The 21,670-nt window shown below is 38.6% G+C and overlaps 1 protein-coding gene across 1 annotated transcript in view; it reads right to left on the reverse strand.

Moving 5' to 3' along the window:
* SI (sucrase-isomaltase) overlaps positions 1-21,408 on the reverse strand; it is a 52,162-nt gene extending 30,754 nt beyond the window's left edge. The window contains exons 1-17 of the mRNA XM_042796542.1: positions 21,285-21,408; positions 19,711-19,784; positions 15,397-15,517; positions 15,200-15,309; positions 14,348-14,499; positions 10,527-10,698; positions 9,059-9,158; positions 8,231-8,343; positions 7,266-7,391; positions 6,291-6,422; positions 5,994-6,113; positions 4,658-4,771; positions 2,988-3,072; positions 2,264-2,381; positions 1,701-1,872; positions 901-1,017; positions 195-349 (exon numbers count right to left, since the gene is read on the reverse strand). Coding sequence (XP_042652476.1) covers positions 195-349; positions 901-1,017; positions 1,701-1,872; positions 2,264-2,381; positions 2,988-3,072; positions 4,658-4,771; positions 5,994-6,113; positions 6,291-6,422; positions 7,266-7,391; positions 8,231-8,343; positions 9,059-9,158; positions 10,527-10,698; positions 14,348-14,499; positions 15,200-15,309; positions 15,397-15,517; positions 19,711-19,784; positions 21,285-21,408 — 2,105 coding nt within the window. The remainder of the gene's footprint in view (positions 1-194; positions 350-900; positions 1,018-1,700; positions 1,873-2,263; positions 2,382-2,987; positions 3,073-4,657; positions 4,772-5,993; positions 6,114-6,290; positions 6,423-7,265; positions 7,392-8,230; positions 8,344-9,058; positions 9,159-10,526; positions 10,699-14,347; positions 14,500-15,199; positions 15,310-15,396; positions 15,518-19,710; positions 19,785-21,284) is intronic.
* Between the last annotated feature and the right edge of the window lie 262 nt (positions 21,409-21,670).

Genomic DNA, 21,670 nt, shown 5'->3' on the forward strand with positions numbered 1-21,670 from the left:
ATTACAGATGGATTCTGATTACTATTCTGATTACTCCAAAACTGTATTTCGTGAATTGAGAAGTTGTCTATATATATTCTAGCGTGCATTTCCATAGACTATATCAGTGTTTAGAAACTCCCTAAAAAACATTTTATCTGTTTGCTTTTTTTACTCTTCACAAAACTGTCACAAAGGCTGATGAGCAAACTTACTCATGCAAAACTGGCCGTACAACCGTGTCTCCTTGAGTATGAGCTTTATAAAACAGAGTATACAGGTAGGGCAGCAAAGTATAGCGAATGTTCAAGTAATACTTGGAGCTTTTGACCAAAATGGAATCAGGTCCAAATGCAGCTGGATCCTGAGGCTGAAAACAAATTTGTGTTATTATTATTATTATTTTCTTCATGCAAAAAACACTCTGCCAAACATGAGAAAAATGGCTGTTTCAGAGAGGCAGAAATTCTGTAGTGCACATCTGTGCAGTGTTTTCCTTCTAGGCAGCGTGACTTGAGGTCCTGCTCCTCCAGGGTCCTTGTGTTTTGCACTGCACAGCCCTCCTCACCCATCTGCAAGGAGGGCACGTCAGGTTGAGCTGGGTTTCATCCTGGTGTGCCTTCAGGTGCAGGCTAAAGGACTCCCAAGAGTCAATCTGATGGGTCACACTGCAGTGAGTGCTTGCCCTTGGTGGTAGGCACAATCAAGGTGATTAACTATTGTCAATCAAGTGCAGTCTCAATTAACCCTTATGAAACAAAACCTCTCAGATCTAAATTTTCACATGAGAGCCCAAGTTTCTGCTGTTTTTAGACTGGTCAGCTACATAGTTGTCAGTGTTGGCAATGTTTACTAGTGGTACAATTAAAGGGAATGTGGTAGTGTATCACAAGGCATTTTGTAAGAGAAATCACAACTTACTATGAATCCTTCAGCATTGTGATTCCTGGAAAATGGGTAAAATGCTCCTACTTGCATCCAGCGTCTGCAAAGTTCTTCTGTGGTGTTGTCAAAGAAACCACAAATATCTGCTCCAATCTTTAAATAGAAACAGAATGTGTGGGATGTACAGTACGCTGCACCCCTAATCTCTACACAAGACTTCTAGTTTTCAGAGATGCATTAATTCAAACTTAATTACTAGCCAGAGTGACCAAGCCATTCAATACATTTATATCTTTTTTCCTTCAAATTCAATTATGTTATACAAAATATTAAACTAACTACTAGCTAACACTGCCCATAGTTTTATTTCTTCCAAACTTTTATATTCTTGTTTGGTGCCAGTATGCATACATTAGGAAAAATCTCAAGAGTCATACAATTTAGATCATGAAAAGGAATTTGGCTATTGCCCTTATAAATGGACATCTCTATTTCATTTGAAACTATAATGAAAACACCAAAGTGTTTCACATCAATCACTAGTGTTTAAAAATTACTAGAAGTAACAGGGATCTTGGATTATCCAAGATGTGTTACCCACATTTATCTTACCATACACACACAGCTACAAAAAAAAAAATCAAAATAAGTGGCCTAAACCAAAAATCAATAATTGGAAAAAAATGTTAAATCTAGATTCCTAAAGGGGATTAATTTGGAGATTAAAATGTAAAATGGTTATCTAGGTAGTACTTGATTAGATAACCTGTTATCACAGAGGTAGGGTTACTGTTTATCCATATGTTTTGAAAGGATATCACAAACTAACATCATACATAAGGCATTCCAAAGAGGTTAAAGTCCAGCATTCCAGGTATTGCCCATTTTAAGTGATCCCATGTTGCTGCATTATCTCCCAGCCAGTGTCCTGTGTGCTTTCCTGATCCAACAAAAGTAGACCTTGAAATAAGGAAGCTTCTTTTTCCAGGAAACAGTGCTTTGATGGCTCTTGAAAGGAAATGACACTGGATTTATGCAAAGGGAAAAAGATGACTTGGACATCAACAGTTATATATAATTCAGATTGACACTGACTGATTTACAATAATTATTCATCACAGGGTTGTGGACTCCTTCACAGTTAAACAGGTGTATTTTAGCAAAGTTCAAGAAATTAATTTTAAATAACTTTTCTATACAGCTTTGACAACCAAAGTGCGGCTTTTATTACCAGCTTTAGTTAGTAGATTTTTGCCTTTGCTGCATTGGCTTAAATATAATAAATTATTTTCCAGAAAACTGGGTTCTTCTAGAAGTGAAATCTCTTGATGTTTTGGAAAATGCAGACCATGTACTGTCCTGAAACCTTTTTATAAAGATATTAGGATTCATTCCTTACTTCTGTGTTGATATGACCATGGAATATCCATAAAGACTGTGGACATCATATTGTTTCCCCCACTTCTGCACTGCATCCATACAAAGCGTCTTGGAAAACATGAGTTTATCAAGAATACCTTCAATAAAGGAATACAAATATCACTTCTAAAGTTAATTTTTATTATTAATATTTCCAATCTTTAATGCAAATTTATGACATTCAAGAACTTTTTTTCTCTCTAATGTTTGCACCAAGATCAGTATTACTAGTGCAAAAACAAAATGCTACTCTTGGCTGCTGGTTTGATTATCTTTGCTCTGTGACCTTTTCTACTCAAGATTTGCACCCATGCAGCTAATAACCGAGAACTACGCTCTAAATTTCTGAATCATTATCTGACAACTCATTGTCAATGATTACTTGTCTACTACTTCATACAAACTATGAACTCCATTTTAGATCTGCATACATCTCAAAAACTACTGATAGTGAAAGATCATTATATTATCAGACATAATTAAGGCAACAGTAATATTCAGCAATAATTTGTAAAGGGAAATAAGCCAGTTATGTGAACCACACCTTCAGCAAGGGCCAAAGTATACCAGTATTTTCTGTCAATAGTAATGTTCAAACCCCACCCATAAGAATGGTAAAATTACTTTGCATCCTTGTAACCAATTGCACAGTAATTCATGAACTTTCTGATATTTTGCTTTCTGGTTAAAGTAGATGGACTTACTGGGAGTGAAAGGAGGATAGTTTAAGTCATTCTGCGCACAACCTTTTTTTGAGCCTTTAATGAAGTTGGATACTTCATTCATATCCTGAAAAGGTAAAACGCTGAATGTAATAATGTTGCCTCAAATAAGCTTTCTTAACACAGTCTTACATTCTATTCTCTTACCCTTTAAGGAGTAATTACTTAGAACTAGTACCATATAATTAGACAAGAATGATGTAACTCAGATACTGACCTGGTCCATTCCTGTATTAATATAGGTCTTGGTGTTGGACAGACTTCTAGATGCAGGTGAGCAACATGTCGCAAGAGCTACGTCTTATTGCTCCATAGAAAGAAATTGTAAGAGGTGTTCATGTATACATTGTTCCTACCTATGACAAACTCCACACCTCTCCCAAGGAAACGGATGGTATGGAGTGTGTGATTGGAGAGAAATACAGAACCAGCAAATGTACGCTGTTACCTTCTCTCAAAATACACACAGTGACTAGATATTCTTAAATGTCTCCCTTATAATACTTTCCAAACCATTATACTTTCAAACTTTGCTGTCTCCTTCCATGAATGTTTTATTTGGCCAAGCTGTAAGTGCATTTCTACATGCATCCCTGAATGTGCTACAGGAAAAGCATGCATAGAAGAAGAGACTAAACTTGTCATGAAGACATTGTAGTCTAGTGAACAATTTGCCTCACTTAAATTATTAGTTCTCTTTAAGAGACTTGTGCAGTCTTAAACTTCATAGTGTGACTTGACAGAACCACAGATTCCACAAAGATGTGAGAAAAATTGATTCTATCACAATGCATTGGGTTTGAGTGGCAAGGTCTTGGTAGCAGGGGGGCTCCAGGGGTGGCTCTGAGAAGCTGCCAGAAGCTTCCCCGTGTCCGATGGAGCCAAGGCCGGCCGGCTCCGAGACGGACCCACCGCTGGCCAAGGCCGAGCCCAGCAGCGACAGCACCTCTGGGACAGTGTGTTTAGGAAGGGGGAAAAAACCCGCCCAACAGCAACTGCAGGAGTGTCGAGAGGAGGGAGAACACGAGAGAGGAACAGCTCTGCAGGCACCAAGGTCCGTGAAGCAGGAGGGCAGGAGGTGCTCCGGGCCCCGGAGCAGAGATGCCCCTGCAGCCCGCGGGGCAGCCCATGGCGAGGCAGGCTGTGCCCTGCACCCAGGGAGGCCCACGGAGGAGCAGATGCCCACCTGCAGCCCGGGGGGGACCCCACGCCAAGGCAGGGGGGTGCCCAGAGGAGGCTGTGACCCCGTGGGAAGCCCACGCTGGAGCAGGCTCCTGGCAAGACCTGTGGCCCCATGGAGAGAGCAGGTGTTCATTCACCGAGCAGGCATGCAGGTCTCCAAATATTGTCATGTTGAGTACAGGAGGTGCTAGCATTTGCCTTTAGAAATTTTTTAAAGTGTCACTGAATGCTTTTTCAAAGTGTCACTGAACATCCAGAAAAACAGCACACTGATCATTCAAATGCCATGATTAATGTTTCAAATTAAAATCTAAAATTCAAATTTGAATTGCAAATTCAACACCAGGAGACATACAAAACCTGCATTGATTTCAGGTTAGTAATAGTAAACATCCCTTTTGAATGTGATAAATATCTACCCTTGTTTATTTAAAAAATAAAAATAAAAATTAAAGTTCTGAATTACTTACAATCCAGATTCCATCATAGGGCACTACATTATAAAACAGTTTGCATTCTTCCACCCACCAGCTAGTGCACTCTGGGTTGGTGAAGTCTGGGAACACTGTTTCCCCTGGCCACACCTGCAATATAAAAAGGAAACCATTAATTCAACTTTTAATGATATTAAAAAGATTTCATAGAATCATAGAATAGCCCAGGTTGGAAGGGATCTTGAAAGACCATCTGGTCCCAGCTTTCATGAGAAAGGGAACCCAAATGAGATTATCTGGAACCCTGTTCAATTACATCTTGAAAGACTCCAGTGACAGGGATTCTACCATGTCCCTGGGGAGGTTGTTCCAGTGATTGTTTGTTCCCACCATAAAAAATTTCCAGTGCAACTTGTACTCGTTGCTCCTTGCATTCTCCATGTGACTCCTTGTGAAGAGAGAGCCTCTGTCCTCTTTGTAGCTGTCCTTTAAGTACTGGAATATTGTGATGAAGTCCCCCCTGAGCCTTCCCTTCTCTAGGGATAAAAGACCTAAATTCTTCAGTCTTTCCTCATAGGGCAGGCTCAGCCCTTTGTTCTTTGTGGCCCTCCTTTGGATCCTCCCCAGTCTGACTGCATCTTTCTGCATCTTTTTTGAAGTGTGGGGACCAGAACTGGACACAGTACTCCAGGTGCAGCCTGACAAGTGCTGAGTCAAGTGGGATGATCACATTTCTATCTCTGCTGGTAATGTCCCTGGGGATGAAGCCCAGGATCCGATTTTCCCTGGTTGCTGCAGTGGCAGACTGCTGACTCGCCTTCAGCCTGTTGTCCACCAGGACCCCACATAGCTAAGCCAGCGAGGGCAGCACTGATCTAGTGCTCTGATGAAGACTTTTGAGTGGCAAACTGCTAGAGTGACCATAGCTTGCATGCAGAAAGGAGGCAGAAAGGGCACGAGTTTCTTAACTTTGCCGTTTTCAATTGCTTTTCTTTTAAGTCATACAATGAACAATGCACAACAGAAAAATTTCTCAATAGAAGTTAAAATTATAAATTAAAAGCATTATGTGGGAGCCAGCTCTTCAGTCACTACTGAAAATAAATAGAAGCTGGCTGATGGATTGTCCCTTGAGCCTGCAAACTACCTTAGCTTTCCTGTTTGCTTAATGTAAAAAATTTAAAAAAAAAAAAAGTCAAGAAACCTTGAGAAGTATCATATCCTAAGTGAGACCTTATAAACTTAGTTCTCACTGGCAGGTAGTTTTACTGAAAGAAACAACACGGAAAATTAGTTTAAAATGAGCCCCTGACCTAAATTAAACCATAACAGTGACAATAGGCCAAGTTCAAATTCATAAAAACACAATTACCTCCCCAAGTAATGCTGTTACTCCATCTGATTCATTAACCCAGACTTTTTTGCTCTCTCCCCTGACGTAGCTTCCATATGGACTACCATCAACTAGATTTTGTGTGCTAATAGCAGCATCCTAAAAAAAATCAGAAAACCAAAAATAAGAAGAAACCAGGATACACTCCATCAATTATTACAGACTACTAGAATGTTAGGCAATAAATGTAATAATTATGTAGAATAAGCAAAGTATAGTAATAAATAGTTATAATGATAGTATTTACAAAGGAAAAAGAAATAGTTAAATCATTACCAATATGATAATATATTTTTGTCCATAGTCATGCATATAAGCTGCAAAATTAGGGAGATCTTGAAACTTCACTTTGTCATAAGTAAAATCTTTCTTTCCCTCCATATAATCAATATCAGTGATTTGAGCATCCTGAAATAGAAGGGAGTTCAGCTTTAACATGAGAAGTGATATGCAAAGATTTTGTATGTTAGTCCAACACAATTTCTTCTGAAAATTCCTGTTTGTCCTATAGTGAATTTACTGTTGGGACTTTACTGCAGCCTGGCAAAAAGTATGCTGCCAGGACCACTTGCAAACAATGTGCATCTCATTTCATACTTACAGCCTTAATTAATGGTGCTGACACATCTTTTGTGACTAGAAAGAGCTGCATTTAACATTAGCAGAATTTAAATGAATGTGCACATTGGCATCCTTTCAGATAGCCCCTGGACGTGTGGCTATTTCATTGCAGTTGCCTGACTTCAAGAGCTATCCTCTTAAATCCAAACATTTCTTCCTCAACTCTTCCCTTAACATTAGGGTATTTTTATTTTATTTAAGCCATCAGGCTAATGTAATCTGAAATCTAATTTTAAAAGTTAATTGCACTTTACCTTTGGCTGTCAATTAAGAATAATATACGGTTCCATAATTGTCCACAGGACAATTAAAAAAAGTGTCATGGATTAGATAACATGAGAAGATAAGTGGATATAGTTGGAAGGTATAACTGGAAAAGTATTACAATAAAGTCTCAAAAATAAAACTTACTGCAATTAAGCCCCACCATGTCCCACATTCTGTTAATGGGTCTACCATTAAAATGCACAAAAAAATTTGACATCGCAAGTCTCTGTATTAGAAACGTACTAATTTAAGCTGACGTGAAATGAACCCGTTGCAGAACACCATGGTCAGGATCTCTGGGTCATTCCTCCTGCAGAGCTCTGCTTTCACGGAGTTGCTGCCCTCCTCAAACCCCATACTTACATAAGGGAGTCCAATCGCCCTGTTCCTCTCCACAACTCTCTTCACCTCATCCAGAGACCCGTAATTCCAGCGACTGAGCTGGAAGCCTAGGCTCCAGTAGGATGGCAACACCGGCAGTCCCACGAGCTGCAAGTTGAGAGCAAAAATCCCACACACCATCAGTGGACACTGTGTGTGTCACCTTGGTGCCCATTTCCCTAGATCCATACTCTTCACATCTAATTGAATAATATACACTAAGCTTGAATATGAGAAATGAGCAGTCCATTCCAAAATGCAATATTTTTCTTTTTGTTGTTGTTTTCTTTTTGTTTGTTTGTTGTTTTGGGTTTTTTTGTTTGTTTTGGTTTTTTTATTATTTTAAGAAATACAAATATTTTGGGACAATGCCCATTCTTTAAAGTGCCACTGAAACTTAAGTGGATCTCAAGAAGTACAAAAGATATCAATGATATCTTATGACAATAAAATCATGACATACTTGTAAGCACATTATTTACTACATAATATTGCCCTATGAACAGGAATTTGTTCTTATAACACAAGTGAGCCTCAGCAAGAAAGCATAAATTACTCATGTAGACCATCTCTAGCTCCAATGACTACTGTGTAAATCAGTCAGGCTATACAGACCAATGAATTTAGCAGATACAGACTTCTTAGTCTGTATCTTGAGCTTCTGCATGGTCTCTGCTTCAGCATCTCCAGCAAAAGTAGTGCTGTAACAGGCCAGCTAAAAATATCTACAACCCAGCCTAATCCCAGCTAATTATTACTAATGACAGCAGTCACATTAGGGACATACTAACAGTTATTCTCAGTTAAATATACACTGAGTCGTATTTTCAGTTAACAGATAACATAGTGAAGATATACTGTCATATAAAGAGGAGATGAAAAAAATGCCAAAAAATCCCAAGCACTTTTAAAACTGTTCAATGCATAATCTCTCTAGCTAAAGGTACCTTCAGGTACTCTCGGACTACTTGCTCTGGAGTGTTTCCCAGGAAGATATAAAAATCAAGGATCCCACCAATGGTTCTGTAGGTCACTGCTGGAGCAGGCTGTACCACAAACTCTGCCAGACAAGAGAGCACAAAATCAGTTTTGAATACCAGCTAATGATAAAATAACTTTGTAATTTTCTAGTTGATTATTAGCAAATTTACATAAGAAAAAAAAAAAAAAAAACAGAAATAAATAAGAAACACGAAACCATTAATTAAACTTGCAATGAAGGGAAATGCATTCAGATGATTATTTTAAATGTCCACATTTCCATTCCTTTACATCATACAGAGAAGAGAATGAGAAGAAATCCAATGGCTCAACCTTTTATCTTTAAATTTTTATTACAGCTTTCCACACTCAAGAGATTTGAAGAGCTCTGTAAAGCGTACATAAATGCATGCGTGCTTATCAAGAGAGACTAAAGGGCATTTACTTTCAAGTATTGCTCACTCCAAATTTAGGCTCCGATTCAAGTGTCCTGCACACCTGCACAGAGCTGTACAGGCTTTGGATTGGTTTCTGACCCTCAGGTGTCCAGCACAATCTTCAAGCTAACTGTGAGCTACTCACTGCTTATACTGTGTACACAAGATACTGCTAAACACTTACAGTAATGACTGCCATCAGGTATCTGGAGAAAACATTCTTTAAAATGTTACGTGCTACAGTATTTAACAAAAGAGAAAAAGGCATCTACATCACCTCAGTTTTGATCCCAATCCCACAGATCATTTAAAAAGATCTAACTGCAATGCTCAGAGCTACAGAGAAAGCTTTCTTACCCATCGCATTGCTGTTCATTAGGAAAACACCAAAGGAGGCTCCAGTGCTGTCTTCCAAACACAGGAAGAAAGTTTGAACTCCATATAAGTTATGCATTTCCTAAAAGGATAAAAAGGAAAAGTAAGCTGATTAAAATCTAATAACAGTATCTGTTCTGGGATATTTCACCTGGGATATATCACAGGTGAACTTGAAATCTCTCAAAGTAGAGCAAACAACAAAAACAAAAATCTTAACACCTTCCTACAGCTCCGTTTTCTCTTTCCTGGCATTATTCTCCTTTATGAGAACATTTTCCATTTAAAATAGTTTCCCCAAATCTATAGATAACATAAGCAAGCAGGTATGACGGATCTTCAGACAACTCTGCATATATTGCAGTACTATTTCTGGGTAATACATATGCATATCAAGCAAACAAAAGAACTTGAAGGGTGCTTTCATCATAGATTAGATTTTACATCCAATCTATGCTTCCATTAATCCTGCAAGGTAATAATTTTAAGTCTATTCTACGGAAATAAGAGTGTGCCTTGCTTATTTTTTATTTCATTTCTAAGGCTTTTTCCATTTTTATTATTAGCAACAAAAACCTTAGAAATTTTAACTATTGCTGTAATCATATTATTCTTACTATGCAAAAGGAAACTCAGAACAAATTAGTGAGAAACAGAATTTGAACAATTTGAAATTAGCTTAACGATTCTCTTCACTGTTAGTTTAGCTTAATGAGTCTACACTCAATAGAGCCATTCAGGTAAGAACTATCTTCAAACCACAGAAGACAGTGAGAAGTTGTCTTAAGTTAAGGGGAATGAATTCCAAATTATTAATTAATTACATATATTGGTCTTACCCTCTAGTCGCTGTTAACATATCTCCTATTTCAGCAAAACAGTGAAATGCTCTCTCAGTAAATCCTATTGCCTGTTGCTTTATGAAACTGTGGTAATAGTGACATATAATCTTATAACTATCAAGAAGTGGGTGCCCTAGAAATCATTTTGGAAGGAAACAGCCGTACAGAATATAGAAACAAATACCAGCCAACAGATATATGTTAACTGGTAAAGAGACAGCTGTTAAAGAGAACTTTTCCATCATTTGCTGAGCTACAAGGATGTTAACTCAGAAAGCATGTGTCATTTGTACTGAACGCTGCACACAACATTGCATTAGGACACATTGTTATTTACTTTCTTTATCAGTAGAAAGTGAAGACTCTCATACATTAATGTTTACCAACTGGCTTTCAACTGCACGGCAACACAAAAATCAAAATATTTACAAAAAGCTGTTCTTCAGGGAACTTTCATCAGTACCATCTAGCTTTTAGTAATAACATGCAGTGCCTGGCTAGTCTTTGGGGAAAAACTCCATGAACATTATTACTGTGACTGCTGCATAATAGGCTTGGATTACAGAAGTCATCTGCAAAGAACGAAGCATAATGAAACCAGTCCTTACTCCAGAGGGGCCAATATCCCTGCTGAACACGGGCCAGGTTTTCCAGTTAACATCGTGCCGGTACTGCTTATGCACGTGCTCTCCCACACCATAAATGTTGCTGCTAGGCAGCTTGATTGATAGCTGCAAAAACTGGTCAGCGTACTGTAACGGTCCTATGGTAGTATCGAACCTGATGAAACAATTCAGGGAGGGGGTGGGAAAAAAATACTATTTTACCAAGAATTGTTGTAATAAATGTTTCTACTCCTTTCAGTTAGAGCTGGCTAGCAGGTTCAGGTCTCCATGATGCAGGGTTAACCGAAGTGGGAGGGAGGTGGGATGGTGCAAGGCTGGAGCAGAGTGACCCTTGCACAGATGAGGAGATAACAGATGTCCATTGACCCTACAGAAACCTCTCATACAAGGGGCCATTCTCTTTTCAGGGGTACATCTGCACTCCCCTCTTCCAACAAATCTTCCCACCCTGCATCTGTCACACTGAATCATGAACCCACTCTCTGTGGCCACCCCCAATAATGGGGTAGATGGAAAATTTCTGTGGGTGGACAGAAACACAAAAATAATCTACTCCATCCGTCAGATTTACAAATCAATTGCAGATTTTACTTGCCAATGAAAACGAACAAGACCCACTCTCAAGTTCTGCTAGACCAGTCAGCACATAGAAAGGCAGAATATGGCAGAAATGAACCAAGCGTAGATGAGTGCAATTTAAACTGATAATATGATCCTCAGCACAGATCAAATCCCATTTGATGGCTATCACATGTCTTGAAGCAAATTCTGCATAAAGCAGCTGCTAAGATTTTTAAGGAATGTGAAGTTGGTGACTTTGCAAATAGATACACAGACTACTGTACAAACAGAAGAAGAGATCAATATTTTTCCTTTACATCTATTAGCAAAACACGCAGTAAAAGGAAATTCCATTAAAGTTTCTTCTGTTAATTTAGTTTTGCGCCTTTCACCACTCCCTTTCATTAAAAGTCCTGTTCCAAACAAGGATTACAAGACCTTTAAATACCTAGGCAAAATCTAATTTCACTCCATGTTTCTACAGGCAAGACTCAGAAAATGGTGGGGAAATCTGCATGGTGCTGAGGCAGTGGAACCAGCCCGATTCCTGCCGTGGGGTGCCCCAAGGAGCAGCTTCACTGCAAGGCACTGCACCCACGGATTCACTCCCCTGACTTTGGCTCTGCTGAGCCTTTGCAGCTGCAACAGAGAACCAGGCTCTAAACTCCCCTGACCAGCAAAGCTTCACGTTGTGACCCCGCCTGTGGTCCCCGATGGTGCCAAAAAGGCTCCACTGGGCAACTTCAGCATCCTCCCTCACGATGGATGGAGGGGACTATCCACAGGGATCTTATACAGCCAGGTTGTGTGCCCACAACACCACCAAAATGTGTGACAATACTACTGAGATTCTGGGCACATTTATCTTAGCGATACAATTAAATATTCCCCTGTGAAGCCAAGTGCACAGGAATAGTTGAAGCGCTTTGCATTTCCTAAGCAACACCAAACATCATCCTGGCTAAGGGTCTTCCACAAGTCATGGACTCAATCAAAACATTAATTTTCCTTCCATCTAATCTTAAGCATGTTCACTTTCCTCTGTCATTCCTCTAAGATCTTGAACCTTTCCAATGGGCAAAAGTGTCAAAATTGCGCCTTACCCGGAAGTAGCTTGAGTTTCCATCAGTCATCACTTTTTAAATGAAACAATAATAAATAGAACGTAACTGTGAGTTAAACCAGATTTAAAGCAGAGGGCAATTGGCATGAAGCTGTTCCTTAGATCTGAAGGTTATTTTCACCTTCATTAAAGCAAGAGCTTACAGGGATCTGCAGAAATGCAGTCTTTCCCTGAAAGCACAGAAAATGACTGACTTTGAGATGGTGAACTACCTCAGTGTGTATTAACATCACACACAATTTCAAAGGAACATGATTTTATCTACTCACTTTCTGTAGTTTTAATTAGAAAGTCATTTTACAACTGTATTTTTGTATGATATTTGTGACATTTAACAGTCATGATATTCATATAGGAGAGAGTAATGTAACTTTCTCTTCATTTTACAAAACACAGCCACATTAATTTCATGGGACTTTATCACGACAGTTGTATTCTACACCATAACTACATTTATCACTATGAGTATGTAACTATGCATAAAAGAATTTACTAATAAAGAGGTCCTTAAACTATTAAATAATTACACAGTGCAGTAGCGATTACAAGCACCACACAAACAAGTGTCAAAAACAGGGGAGTTTGGGTTTGTTACAGTTTTGATCTCCTCATATTAACTTTTATTTTGTTTCAAGTTAAAAATACTAACATTTGAGAGAGGCTTCATATGTCAAATTCTCATCTGATGCATTTCTGTCCAGTTTTAATGATTCCAAGGTCTATCGTGCCCACCTCCTCACAAACTGTACCAAAACCTGCTCTCCTGGGGGGCAAAAGTCTGCATTTCCCACAAAACTCTGGCAATCATTCAGGTTTTCTTGCAAGTAATGATCCTAATAGGTCTGTCAGAACTCTAACTCTTTGGGGGAGCTCAGGCATAACAAATGATGAAGGAAGGTTGCAGGCTTTATAACCATCTGGAGAATTAAGATTTTTGTAGTGACCTGCACCAACACATTGCTCCCCACTCTTCCTTTTTGCCTGGCTGTTCCCTTTTGCTTGGCTGTTTAAGAGTTGGGGGAAGGTACTCATCCTCTGTAAATAAATTTATCAAGGATTTCTCTGAGGGGCTGACCTTATCCCATGCTAACAACAGCTTCCCTTCAGATTCTCAAACTCAGAGTCAAGCATCACTATAATTATTTTTTTTCTTTAGAGACAGAAATGCAAACACTTCTACCAAATTAAACAAAAGCCTAAGGAAAAGATGGACAGTCTTCCGGAGCATTGTTTCAACGCGGTTCTCTTGGACTCTGTTCCTTATTCCCTCTCTCTATACCTGTTTAATCAGTCATGCACTACTGAATACCAAGTCCATCTTTTGTGCTCTCCATAATTGCAAATCAATCATCGTAGAGGATTCTAAGCAAGAAAACAATACTAATAAGAGCACAAAAGTAATCGCTAATTAATTAAACTTGAAGCGTTGATAATCCAACTGGCCTAGCACTCTGACAGGTAATCATTCTTGGCCTGATTTAATAAGCATCTTCATCCTGACACTTCCCCCTTCTAACGGGTCTTAAAGCCATGCTGTTAGCTTTGTACGTTTGTTTTAGTTACTGAGTTGTACAACCTAAATGAGGTGAGAGCATGCAGTGTACAAGTCCATCAAATACTTCACGTACGGCATTACATGACCGTACAGCTTATCAGTGGCTTGCATCAACTATTCTTGGATATCAGAGGTCTAAAGGGCAATCTGCTTTTGGTGATTCAGGGCTTCTGCATGATTGTGACCAGTAAGATAAAAGATGCAATGAAGAGTGTTCCCATGCAGTCTGAAGCACTGTCAAGGAGCCCTTCAGATAATAAAAATTCCTCAAACTGATGGAACAAAGTAGCTGTAAAGATTTCCCAAGTACTGGGGGAAAGGGAACAGAGAGCCAGACCTAAAGCTTTCTAGACAGAGCTCTCCATATCCCAGAATTTGCTTCCAAAGGCCTTGCCAGAGTCCTTGCAGAACATCCATCAGTCAAAAGAAGAGAAGTAGGGTACATGTCCAAGAAGGCACCTCATACATGGCCCCTTGGTCAGAAATTGCTTGCATGCCAACATGGGCTTTCAGAGAAAGCCAGTGACATCCACGTCAGTCACAAAAAGCACCAGTGTTACTTACAGCACTCTACCACTGCTCACTCTGGTCACCACGATGCCAAAGGGGTTCTGCCTCACATCCACTTTGTAGTTTAAATTGGAGGCTGCAGATCCACTGAAAGATCGCACATGTTCGTGGGGGACTTCAAATCTTTTTCTTTCAGGATCAGTGATCTGCACACATTTAAACAATAGAAGTCTAGGTTGGGCCTTTAAAAACTAATGTTAAATTCAAACGTCTTCCAGCATTAACACAGAATTCTGACATAGGATATTCCCACCCCCATCACACTCTCCCTCTTCCACCTTCATTGTGATTAATTTCCAAACTCCATCACTCATTTTCAGCCCTTTCCCTCATATCTCTCGTCCCTGTGTTTCCCTGGCTCAGCAGGAACCTACCACAAGAGGAAGGTCTCCCACAGAAAAAACCCTGCTCAACCCCAGAACCCATCGCTACCCCACATTCATGGTACAGACTGTTGAGTTTTCCTTCGAAAACAGAAATCATTGGAAGAGCTAATGTTGCCTCTCAAATTGATTGAGAGATGGCCAGGACATAAATAAACAGTAAGTAAATACATTTGTCCCCAAAATTTTCCTGGGATTAGAAAAAAATATAGGTAATATAAAGCTGAGCTTTTCAAGTGACTCAATAGTTTTTTCATGAAAAGTTACCACTGTGTGAAACACTTGTTAACCTGATGCATTGCAACAGCAGAGAGGACAAAGAAAGGAAGAGCTGAGCACTTCAGTGGGAGTCATGGGAGTGCAGAGACATTAATCAGCCCTCCTAACTGCACTGCACAGTAACAGCCAGCCTAAAACCTTGCTCAGAACATGAACCTTAAAACAGTGTAGATAAAAGATTAACCTTGAACCGGAAGCGATTTGGTGTCTGATACTCTCCCGTGAGTAGAACAGTGTTGATATCGTTTCCAAAGAGGGTTGGTGATGGCAGCCTTGTTAATGTGGTCTCAAATCCTTTAGAAAAAGCATATATTGCAATGTTATTGTGTTGAATCAGACATCAGCACATGCATAAATTGAGAAGCTCAGCCCGCAGCTTACCTGCTTGAGTTGATCTGGTTGACCCATCCACTTTGTACCCATGGTTTGAAGGGAAAAAACACCAGGGCACGCTGGTTTCACTCTTAGGACTCCAGCAGCAGCCTCGCAGGGTGCAGGTGCTCTGAGTCAAGGACATCAGGGGCACAAATGAGCTGATTCTACACAAATAACTCCTCTATATTATAACAGTTAAAATGCACATGCAGTGTATTTAACTCCAAACACCAGAAATGTTAATAATATCTGCAATCAGATCTTTCTCTGAAACTCTATTGAGTTAATTCAGTAGCAGAGAACACACTAAAGAGAAAGGATTTTTTTTTTCTGGATTCAGAGTAGAAACTTGTTAATTAGGCATTCATTTTTTCTTAAAACCACGAGATCCACAGGCAAAATGAACATTTAAAAAGAATTATTGAAACATTTGAGCTGAGACAGATGCAGTACAGTCTGACCAGGAGTCACACACTGGAGAGGGGGTAAAAATTATAGTTGGTTTAATGTCTGGTAAACATCTGGTTAAATATCTACATATGCATAATTGAGCATCACGCTTAACATCTACATTTTAATGTAATTTTCCAGTATCAGAAATGTTCAGATTGTTTCTGCAGAACCACAAATCAACTTTTTTTTTAAAAAAAACAACCAAACAAACAAGTAAATAACCTACTGTTTAAAGTACGTCTTTCTGTGTAGTAGTACCAACCTTTACACTACCTTCCAGTTAGTCTAATAAGCTACAATACCTTTGCTTTGCTGTTAGAAATTAACTTATTTACTTGCTGTTTCCATGTGTTTTATGTTTGAAGATAAGATTTGGGTAATACATTACTAAGTTTCCACACATTTTCTCACATTAAAACCCCAATGCATTACTTAGGGCAAAGGGCAGTAGTAATACAACAAGCTTCACTGAGGGCAAAGGGCCATGTCCATAAACGATCTCAGGTATCCAAATCCAACATGTAGATCTTCAAGACTTTCCCTTCACCTGCCCACTAATAGAAGATGTTTCTGCCTTCATCTGTTTGTGATCAAATGTTTTTGGTGTTTGTGCCATGCTTATTTAAAATATTCTGCATTTTTTTTTTTTTCCCCTATTACTGCTGTCCTTGGTGGCACTTGGTTTTGGGTTAGAGCCCAACCTGGTCAGTGCAGGTCAAATGATTTTCTCAGCCTCTTAACAGAGCAAAGATAAGTCAGCTCCAGTCTAGAAATTATGCAAGTGCTGAAGGAGAGCACAAAGGGAGCTCACAGAGCCACTGGATTGGGAAGTTTTAATGCATTTATTTGGTAGTGATTGCACAGAACACAGAAATCTCTGCAAAACCACCCAAGATAAAACCCAGATTCACCAAATAGATAAATATCTCTCTGTCAGACTCATCACATCAAAATATGTGTCTGCTGTCATTTTCATTAGTTTCCAAGTAAAAAACACAGAGAGATATAGTGACTCATTTTCTGCCAGATTAATCCACAAATCAATACACTTTTTAAGGCTATGAAAAACACACGCTGACTTTCCACCTTCCCAATTCCCACCATGAGTGCTCTCCACTTCCTATTTTATAAACTACTTCAGAGTAAATGAGGAGAACCAATCCTCCTCGAGACTGTAGAGAACACAGCTTTGCTCCCTTACTTCATTACTTTATTTCCTTCTTATATAGGGGAATATCCTAAATACTTAAGAACAGATTTGGTACTTCCACCCTCTTATCCCTTCTTAGACCAGTGACTGTCCCATGCAACTCAGAATAGCTTGAACAAATTCTCCTAAAGCCTGGTAGCTCAAGCATCTGTATCCCCAACTTCATAAGCATGCTTTTCTTTTTTCCTCAGCTACTTCTCATGAATACTCGTTGACTATTTTCAACAGTTACTTTACAGTCCAGTGATATTCTTCTAGTTAGATCATATTCTAGTGGATTTATAAGCTATAGCTCTGTATTTTCATAGCACATAGAGCTTGATGCAGAAGGAAGTAAATACAGAAGTACAAAACTGGTTATGCCTGACAAAGGGAAAGGAGCAAAGTTCATTCAAAGACACTGGAGGGGCTGTTATAAAAGCTATCATTTAGTGTAAATAAAGGTGTGAGCTGATCACAGACTCTGAGCTATAAAACCAGCATAATAGATACCATTACATAATAAAGTCAAAGAGAAAGTCAAAGCTTAATTAGAAGTAATCCTGGATACAAGGGAACAGTTTACACTGGGATACAGCATGAGGTGGCTTCTGAACACTGAACTGAGCATCAAGGATTAAGAGAATAACTTTACATGTTGAACTAGAAGGTTTCGCTTATGTGCACCCAAACAAACCTCTGACAGACAGATATTTAAGGAAAAAAAAAAAAACATACAAACCAAAATAAAAACAACAATATACCCTTCCCCCAATGCTTTCAGAGGTATCAGTCCAATAATGGACTACACTAACTCTTCTCAGTAGTTCATTTTTTACTGCTCCATTCTTCTTTTCTAATCAAACTTCATGGCATTTTTCCATAGCAGTGAATAGTTAATAAATACCTACTTTTTTTCTGCATGTCTATCGTCATCAACCCTGTGATCAATTAATAAATATCTATTTGCTTTCCATACTTCTATCCTCTGGAATCCTCCTCATTTTTCTCTCTTCATCTAGATTTCTTTATTTACTGAAGATGTCCAAGACAGACATTGGCCTGCTATATGAACTTAGGCAAATCATAATTTTCCCAGCTGCTGTTTACTCTGAAAACTATTAATGGAAACCACTACTGAAGAGTTATGTTATTCTAAGCAGGTACCTGTAGTTTACAGCTCTGCTGGTTGCTGTTTTAGAATCACCTGAAGAAGGACAATCACCATGCTTCCAGAAGAAAATTTATATAGGAATGAAAGGACATGCTGGGGTGAGACTCTGGCATGTGTCAGGCATGCATCTCACAGCTTTCATCAGGGCACAGGTGAAAGGGGATACTTATCTCTAATCCTTTGAAATCCCCTGCATGGTCTTCACTAAGGAAAGAAATGATTCCTTAATCAATTCTTACCACTAATTCCAGAGCAGGTTCCCCAATGTTCAAATCTGAATCTGGCCCTATTTTTCTGTTAGTATTTATAATTTTATTATTTTTAATTCTTTCTAATCAGTAATGGTAAAAAGCAAGGGCAGATTTACAATAAGGCTTAGAGTTACAACCAGAGCAAAACTATTTCCCTCATTCTACAATGAGTGCAGCATTTAATGTGGGGTGACTGGTTCAAAGATAGTAATTAAAGATTGAAGTGCTCTGCATGACTGATCCTACCATGGTGTGCTTGCTCCTGAGGGGGTGAAGGAACCAAGAGTTGAGCCTTTACTAACCTGTTCACCCACAGACTTTATTGAACTATATATTATGACAAAACCCATAACATGACAGAAGTTTTAACAAATGTTATTTCTGGAATTAGTCTAGGAATTTCCTCAGAGATTGAGACAGCTGGTTAATAATTTAATAATTTTTTTATACCTCTGTGAACGACAAACATCACACAACATAATATATTCACTATTTTTAATCTTAAAATGCCCCCCCCAGACCAAAGAAAGATGACAGGTATCCACCAGCTTCCATCAGAAAATTAGAACATCCAAATATGAAAAATAATAAAGATAATTAAAATGATAATAATAGCCTTTTAAGATCAACCACTACAAAAATGCTCTGAATGTGAAAGCACTGAAAAATTAAGATGATACTTTTCACTGGGAATCTTAACTCATAGGTACTTAAGCCAAAAGGTGATTTCTCCAGATAAGAAACACCCCAACAAAAAAAGGAAGACACTGAGTTTCAAATAGGTTCTGAAAGGAAACTGTGACCATGTCTCTTATAAAAGTCTTGTACATCTGGGTAAAGTGCATCTTCATCTGTAATTTCTGAACTCTTACAAATGATAATACTTGACCATCAGACAAAAAGAAACTGTTCAGTCAAAGCTGTTAAAGAGTGACTTTTTTTAACAGCTTGATGTTGGACTAATTTCGTTTCCACCTCTCCCAAAACCAAACTGCTGGGGAGTACTTTGGCAGTGGTCTTCGACCTTTGACAGCAAACTGCTACAGTGGCTAGAAAAATCAGACCTTCTGTAAATGGGCTGAAATGGGTTATACAGGAGTCACACTTCCCTGTAAAGTGTTCAGGTAATCACAGATTAATAAAAGGTTAAGAAAACAACTGATACAGTAGAGACAAGTTATATTTGTGTAATCAAACATGAGGCTTTGCAGGATAAAGCCTATTTTCTAATTTTTTCTAGAATGTTTTCAGACCTTTGTTGCTACTTGATCCGGGATGCAGTCAATTCTTTCTGTTATTAGTACGTTCGGACATTGTGGCGAAAATTCTGTTAGAGAAATGAATTAATGGGTTATTACTAGGATTTCCAAAATGTAGGCATAACTTGATTATCTCTTAACTCAGGAACTGCTTCTGCTGGCTGTTTCTTACCATCTTGAAACTCTATTAATATGGAATCAAATGAGTATAAACTATAGATACTGTGATTTATTTTTACCTATGAAAAAATGCACACAAATATTTCAGGTAAAGGTGGGACAACTTCAGTTTAAAGTTTCTGAACATATGGGTGACATTGATAATTTTATTTCTTAAGGTACACATTAATCCAGTTTTCAGTGAGTCCTGTAGTTCACTGTACATTGCTTCTTGTGAAAATACATGCCAAATTAAAATTGAAAGAACTTTTCTTTTTCTGAAATGATACTGTTCTGCTGCTCTCACAGGTCTCCTTCCCCTGAAATTTTGTTCTTCTACAGGAGCTTGAAATAGAGCATCTGGTAAAAGCACCTTAAAGCTCCTTTAAGACGATCCATTAGACTTCAGGTTTGTCAGATTGAATTTAAGGTGACATCCTGGCAACTTTAGCTGACAAAAGGGTACCCGATGGTTGGTTTCAGTTTCTCCCAACACTGAACACTACTTCACATATTTTGGAACACTGTATATGTTTGGAATGAGAACTATGAAGTGTGGTAATCTTGTCCCAGGCTGAGATGCACACACATATACAGACTCGCCTGTTTGCATTATCTGTAATATACACGCTTGTACTTTTTGCTCAGGCAGACTCCTACTCATCTTCTGACAGAAACAGGCAGAAAATATGCTGATATTAGTCTGTATGGACAGCTGTATTGAAATACCAGAGTGTTTGTTTTATATAATGAATTGTTTTTATTTTATTACGATTTTCACCCTCAAGTTTTTGCTTCAATCCCCCTGTGTAAATAGGGCTACAGACACAAAATGGAACTGTGTGTAAAGCCGGGTGCTCTCTATCACATCCCTGTAAGACAAGTGGTCTCTAATACACCAATACATTAGGAAGAAACACTATAGGTTTTTATGGTTATAATGTAAGTTCCACACAATTTAGCTGCTCTCACATAGCCTCCCTGATCCTTTTTTTTTTTTTTTTCAGTATTGTTTTTTTATATTTAGAAATTTTGAAAACATACCAGTTCTATGTTTATGAAACAAGTCCAGTTTTGGGAAGAAGGGATAAAAGTTTTTTTTATGGCAATAAATTCTGAGTCACACTATTATGCTTGTAACTTTACTCGTATTATCTGTAAGAAAGACTGAACATGATTCACCTTTGGGTAGTGATTAAGAACATAACAGTAACAGTGTTCAGTGATTTTTTTTCTCTCAGTTGAACATCCACATTCTTGAAATATCTGAATCCAACACTGATGGAAATGATTCTAACAGTTAGTTCCTGAAGCTCTGTGTCATTTACAATAGTCTCAGCAAGCAGAGCTGAGCAGTTTCCCCTCTGGGTTTTCACTCTGGTCCCACAGCAGGAATGGGAAGTACTTACTTGTAGTTTTAATTCCAGATTGGCCTGATGCTAAAAGCCCAATGAGGACACAGGCTGTGATTGACACCACGCAGAAGAGGACAATCAGGGTGATTTCCAGACCACTGAACTTCCTCTTGCCCATCTGGATCCAGAGAAACACCATTGGTATAAGGAAAACACAAGTAACAGCTTTGAAAACTCTGTAAATTATTTTATAAAGGAGAATGTTGACTTGTTAAAAACATACTTGACAAAAATGTCTGACTGCATTCTTGTGACACTTGGGAGAGGCAAGACATAGGTAACAGTAAATTTCTTATCTGTAAAGCAGAAAAATATATAATGCATATAAGCCCATGGGATTTCAGAGGGGCTGTAGTTCAGTGAAAACAACTGCCATGAGA

This window comes from Tyto alba, unplaced genomic scaffold, assembly GCF_018691265.1.
Source record: "Tyto alba isolate M040663 unplaced genomic scaffold, T.alba_DEE_v4.0 Super-Scaffold_10, whole genome shotgun sequence".
NCBI classification, from domain to species: Eukaryota; Metazoa; Chordata; class Aves; order Strigiformes; family Tytonidae; genus Tyto; species Tyto alba.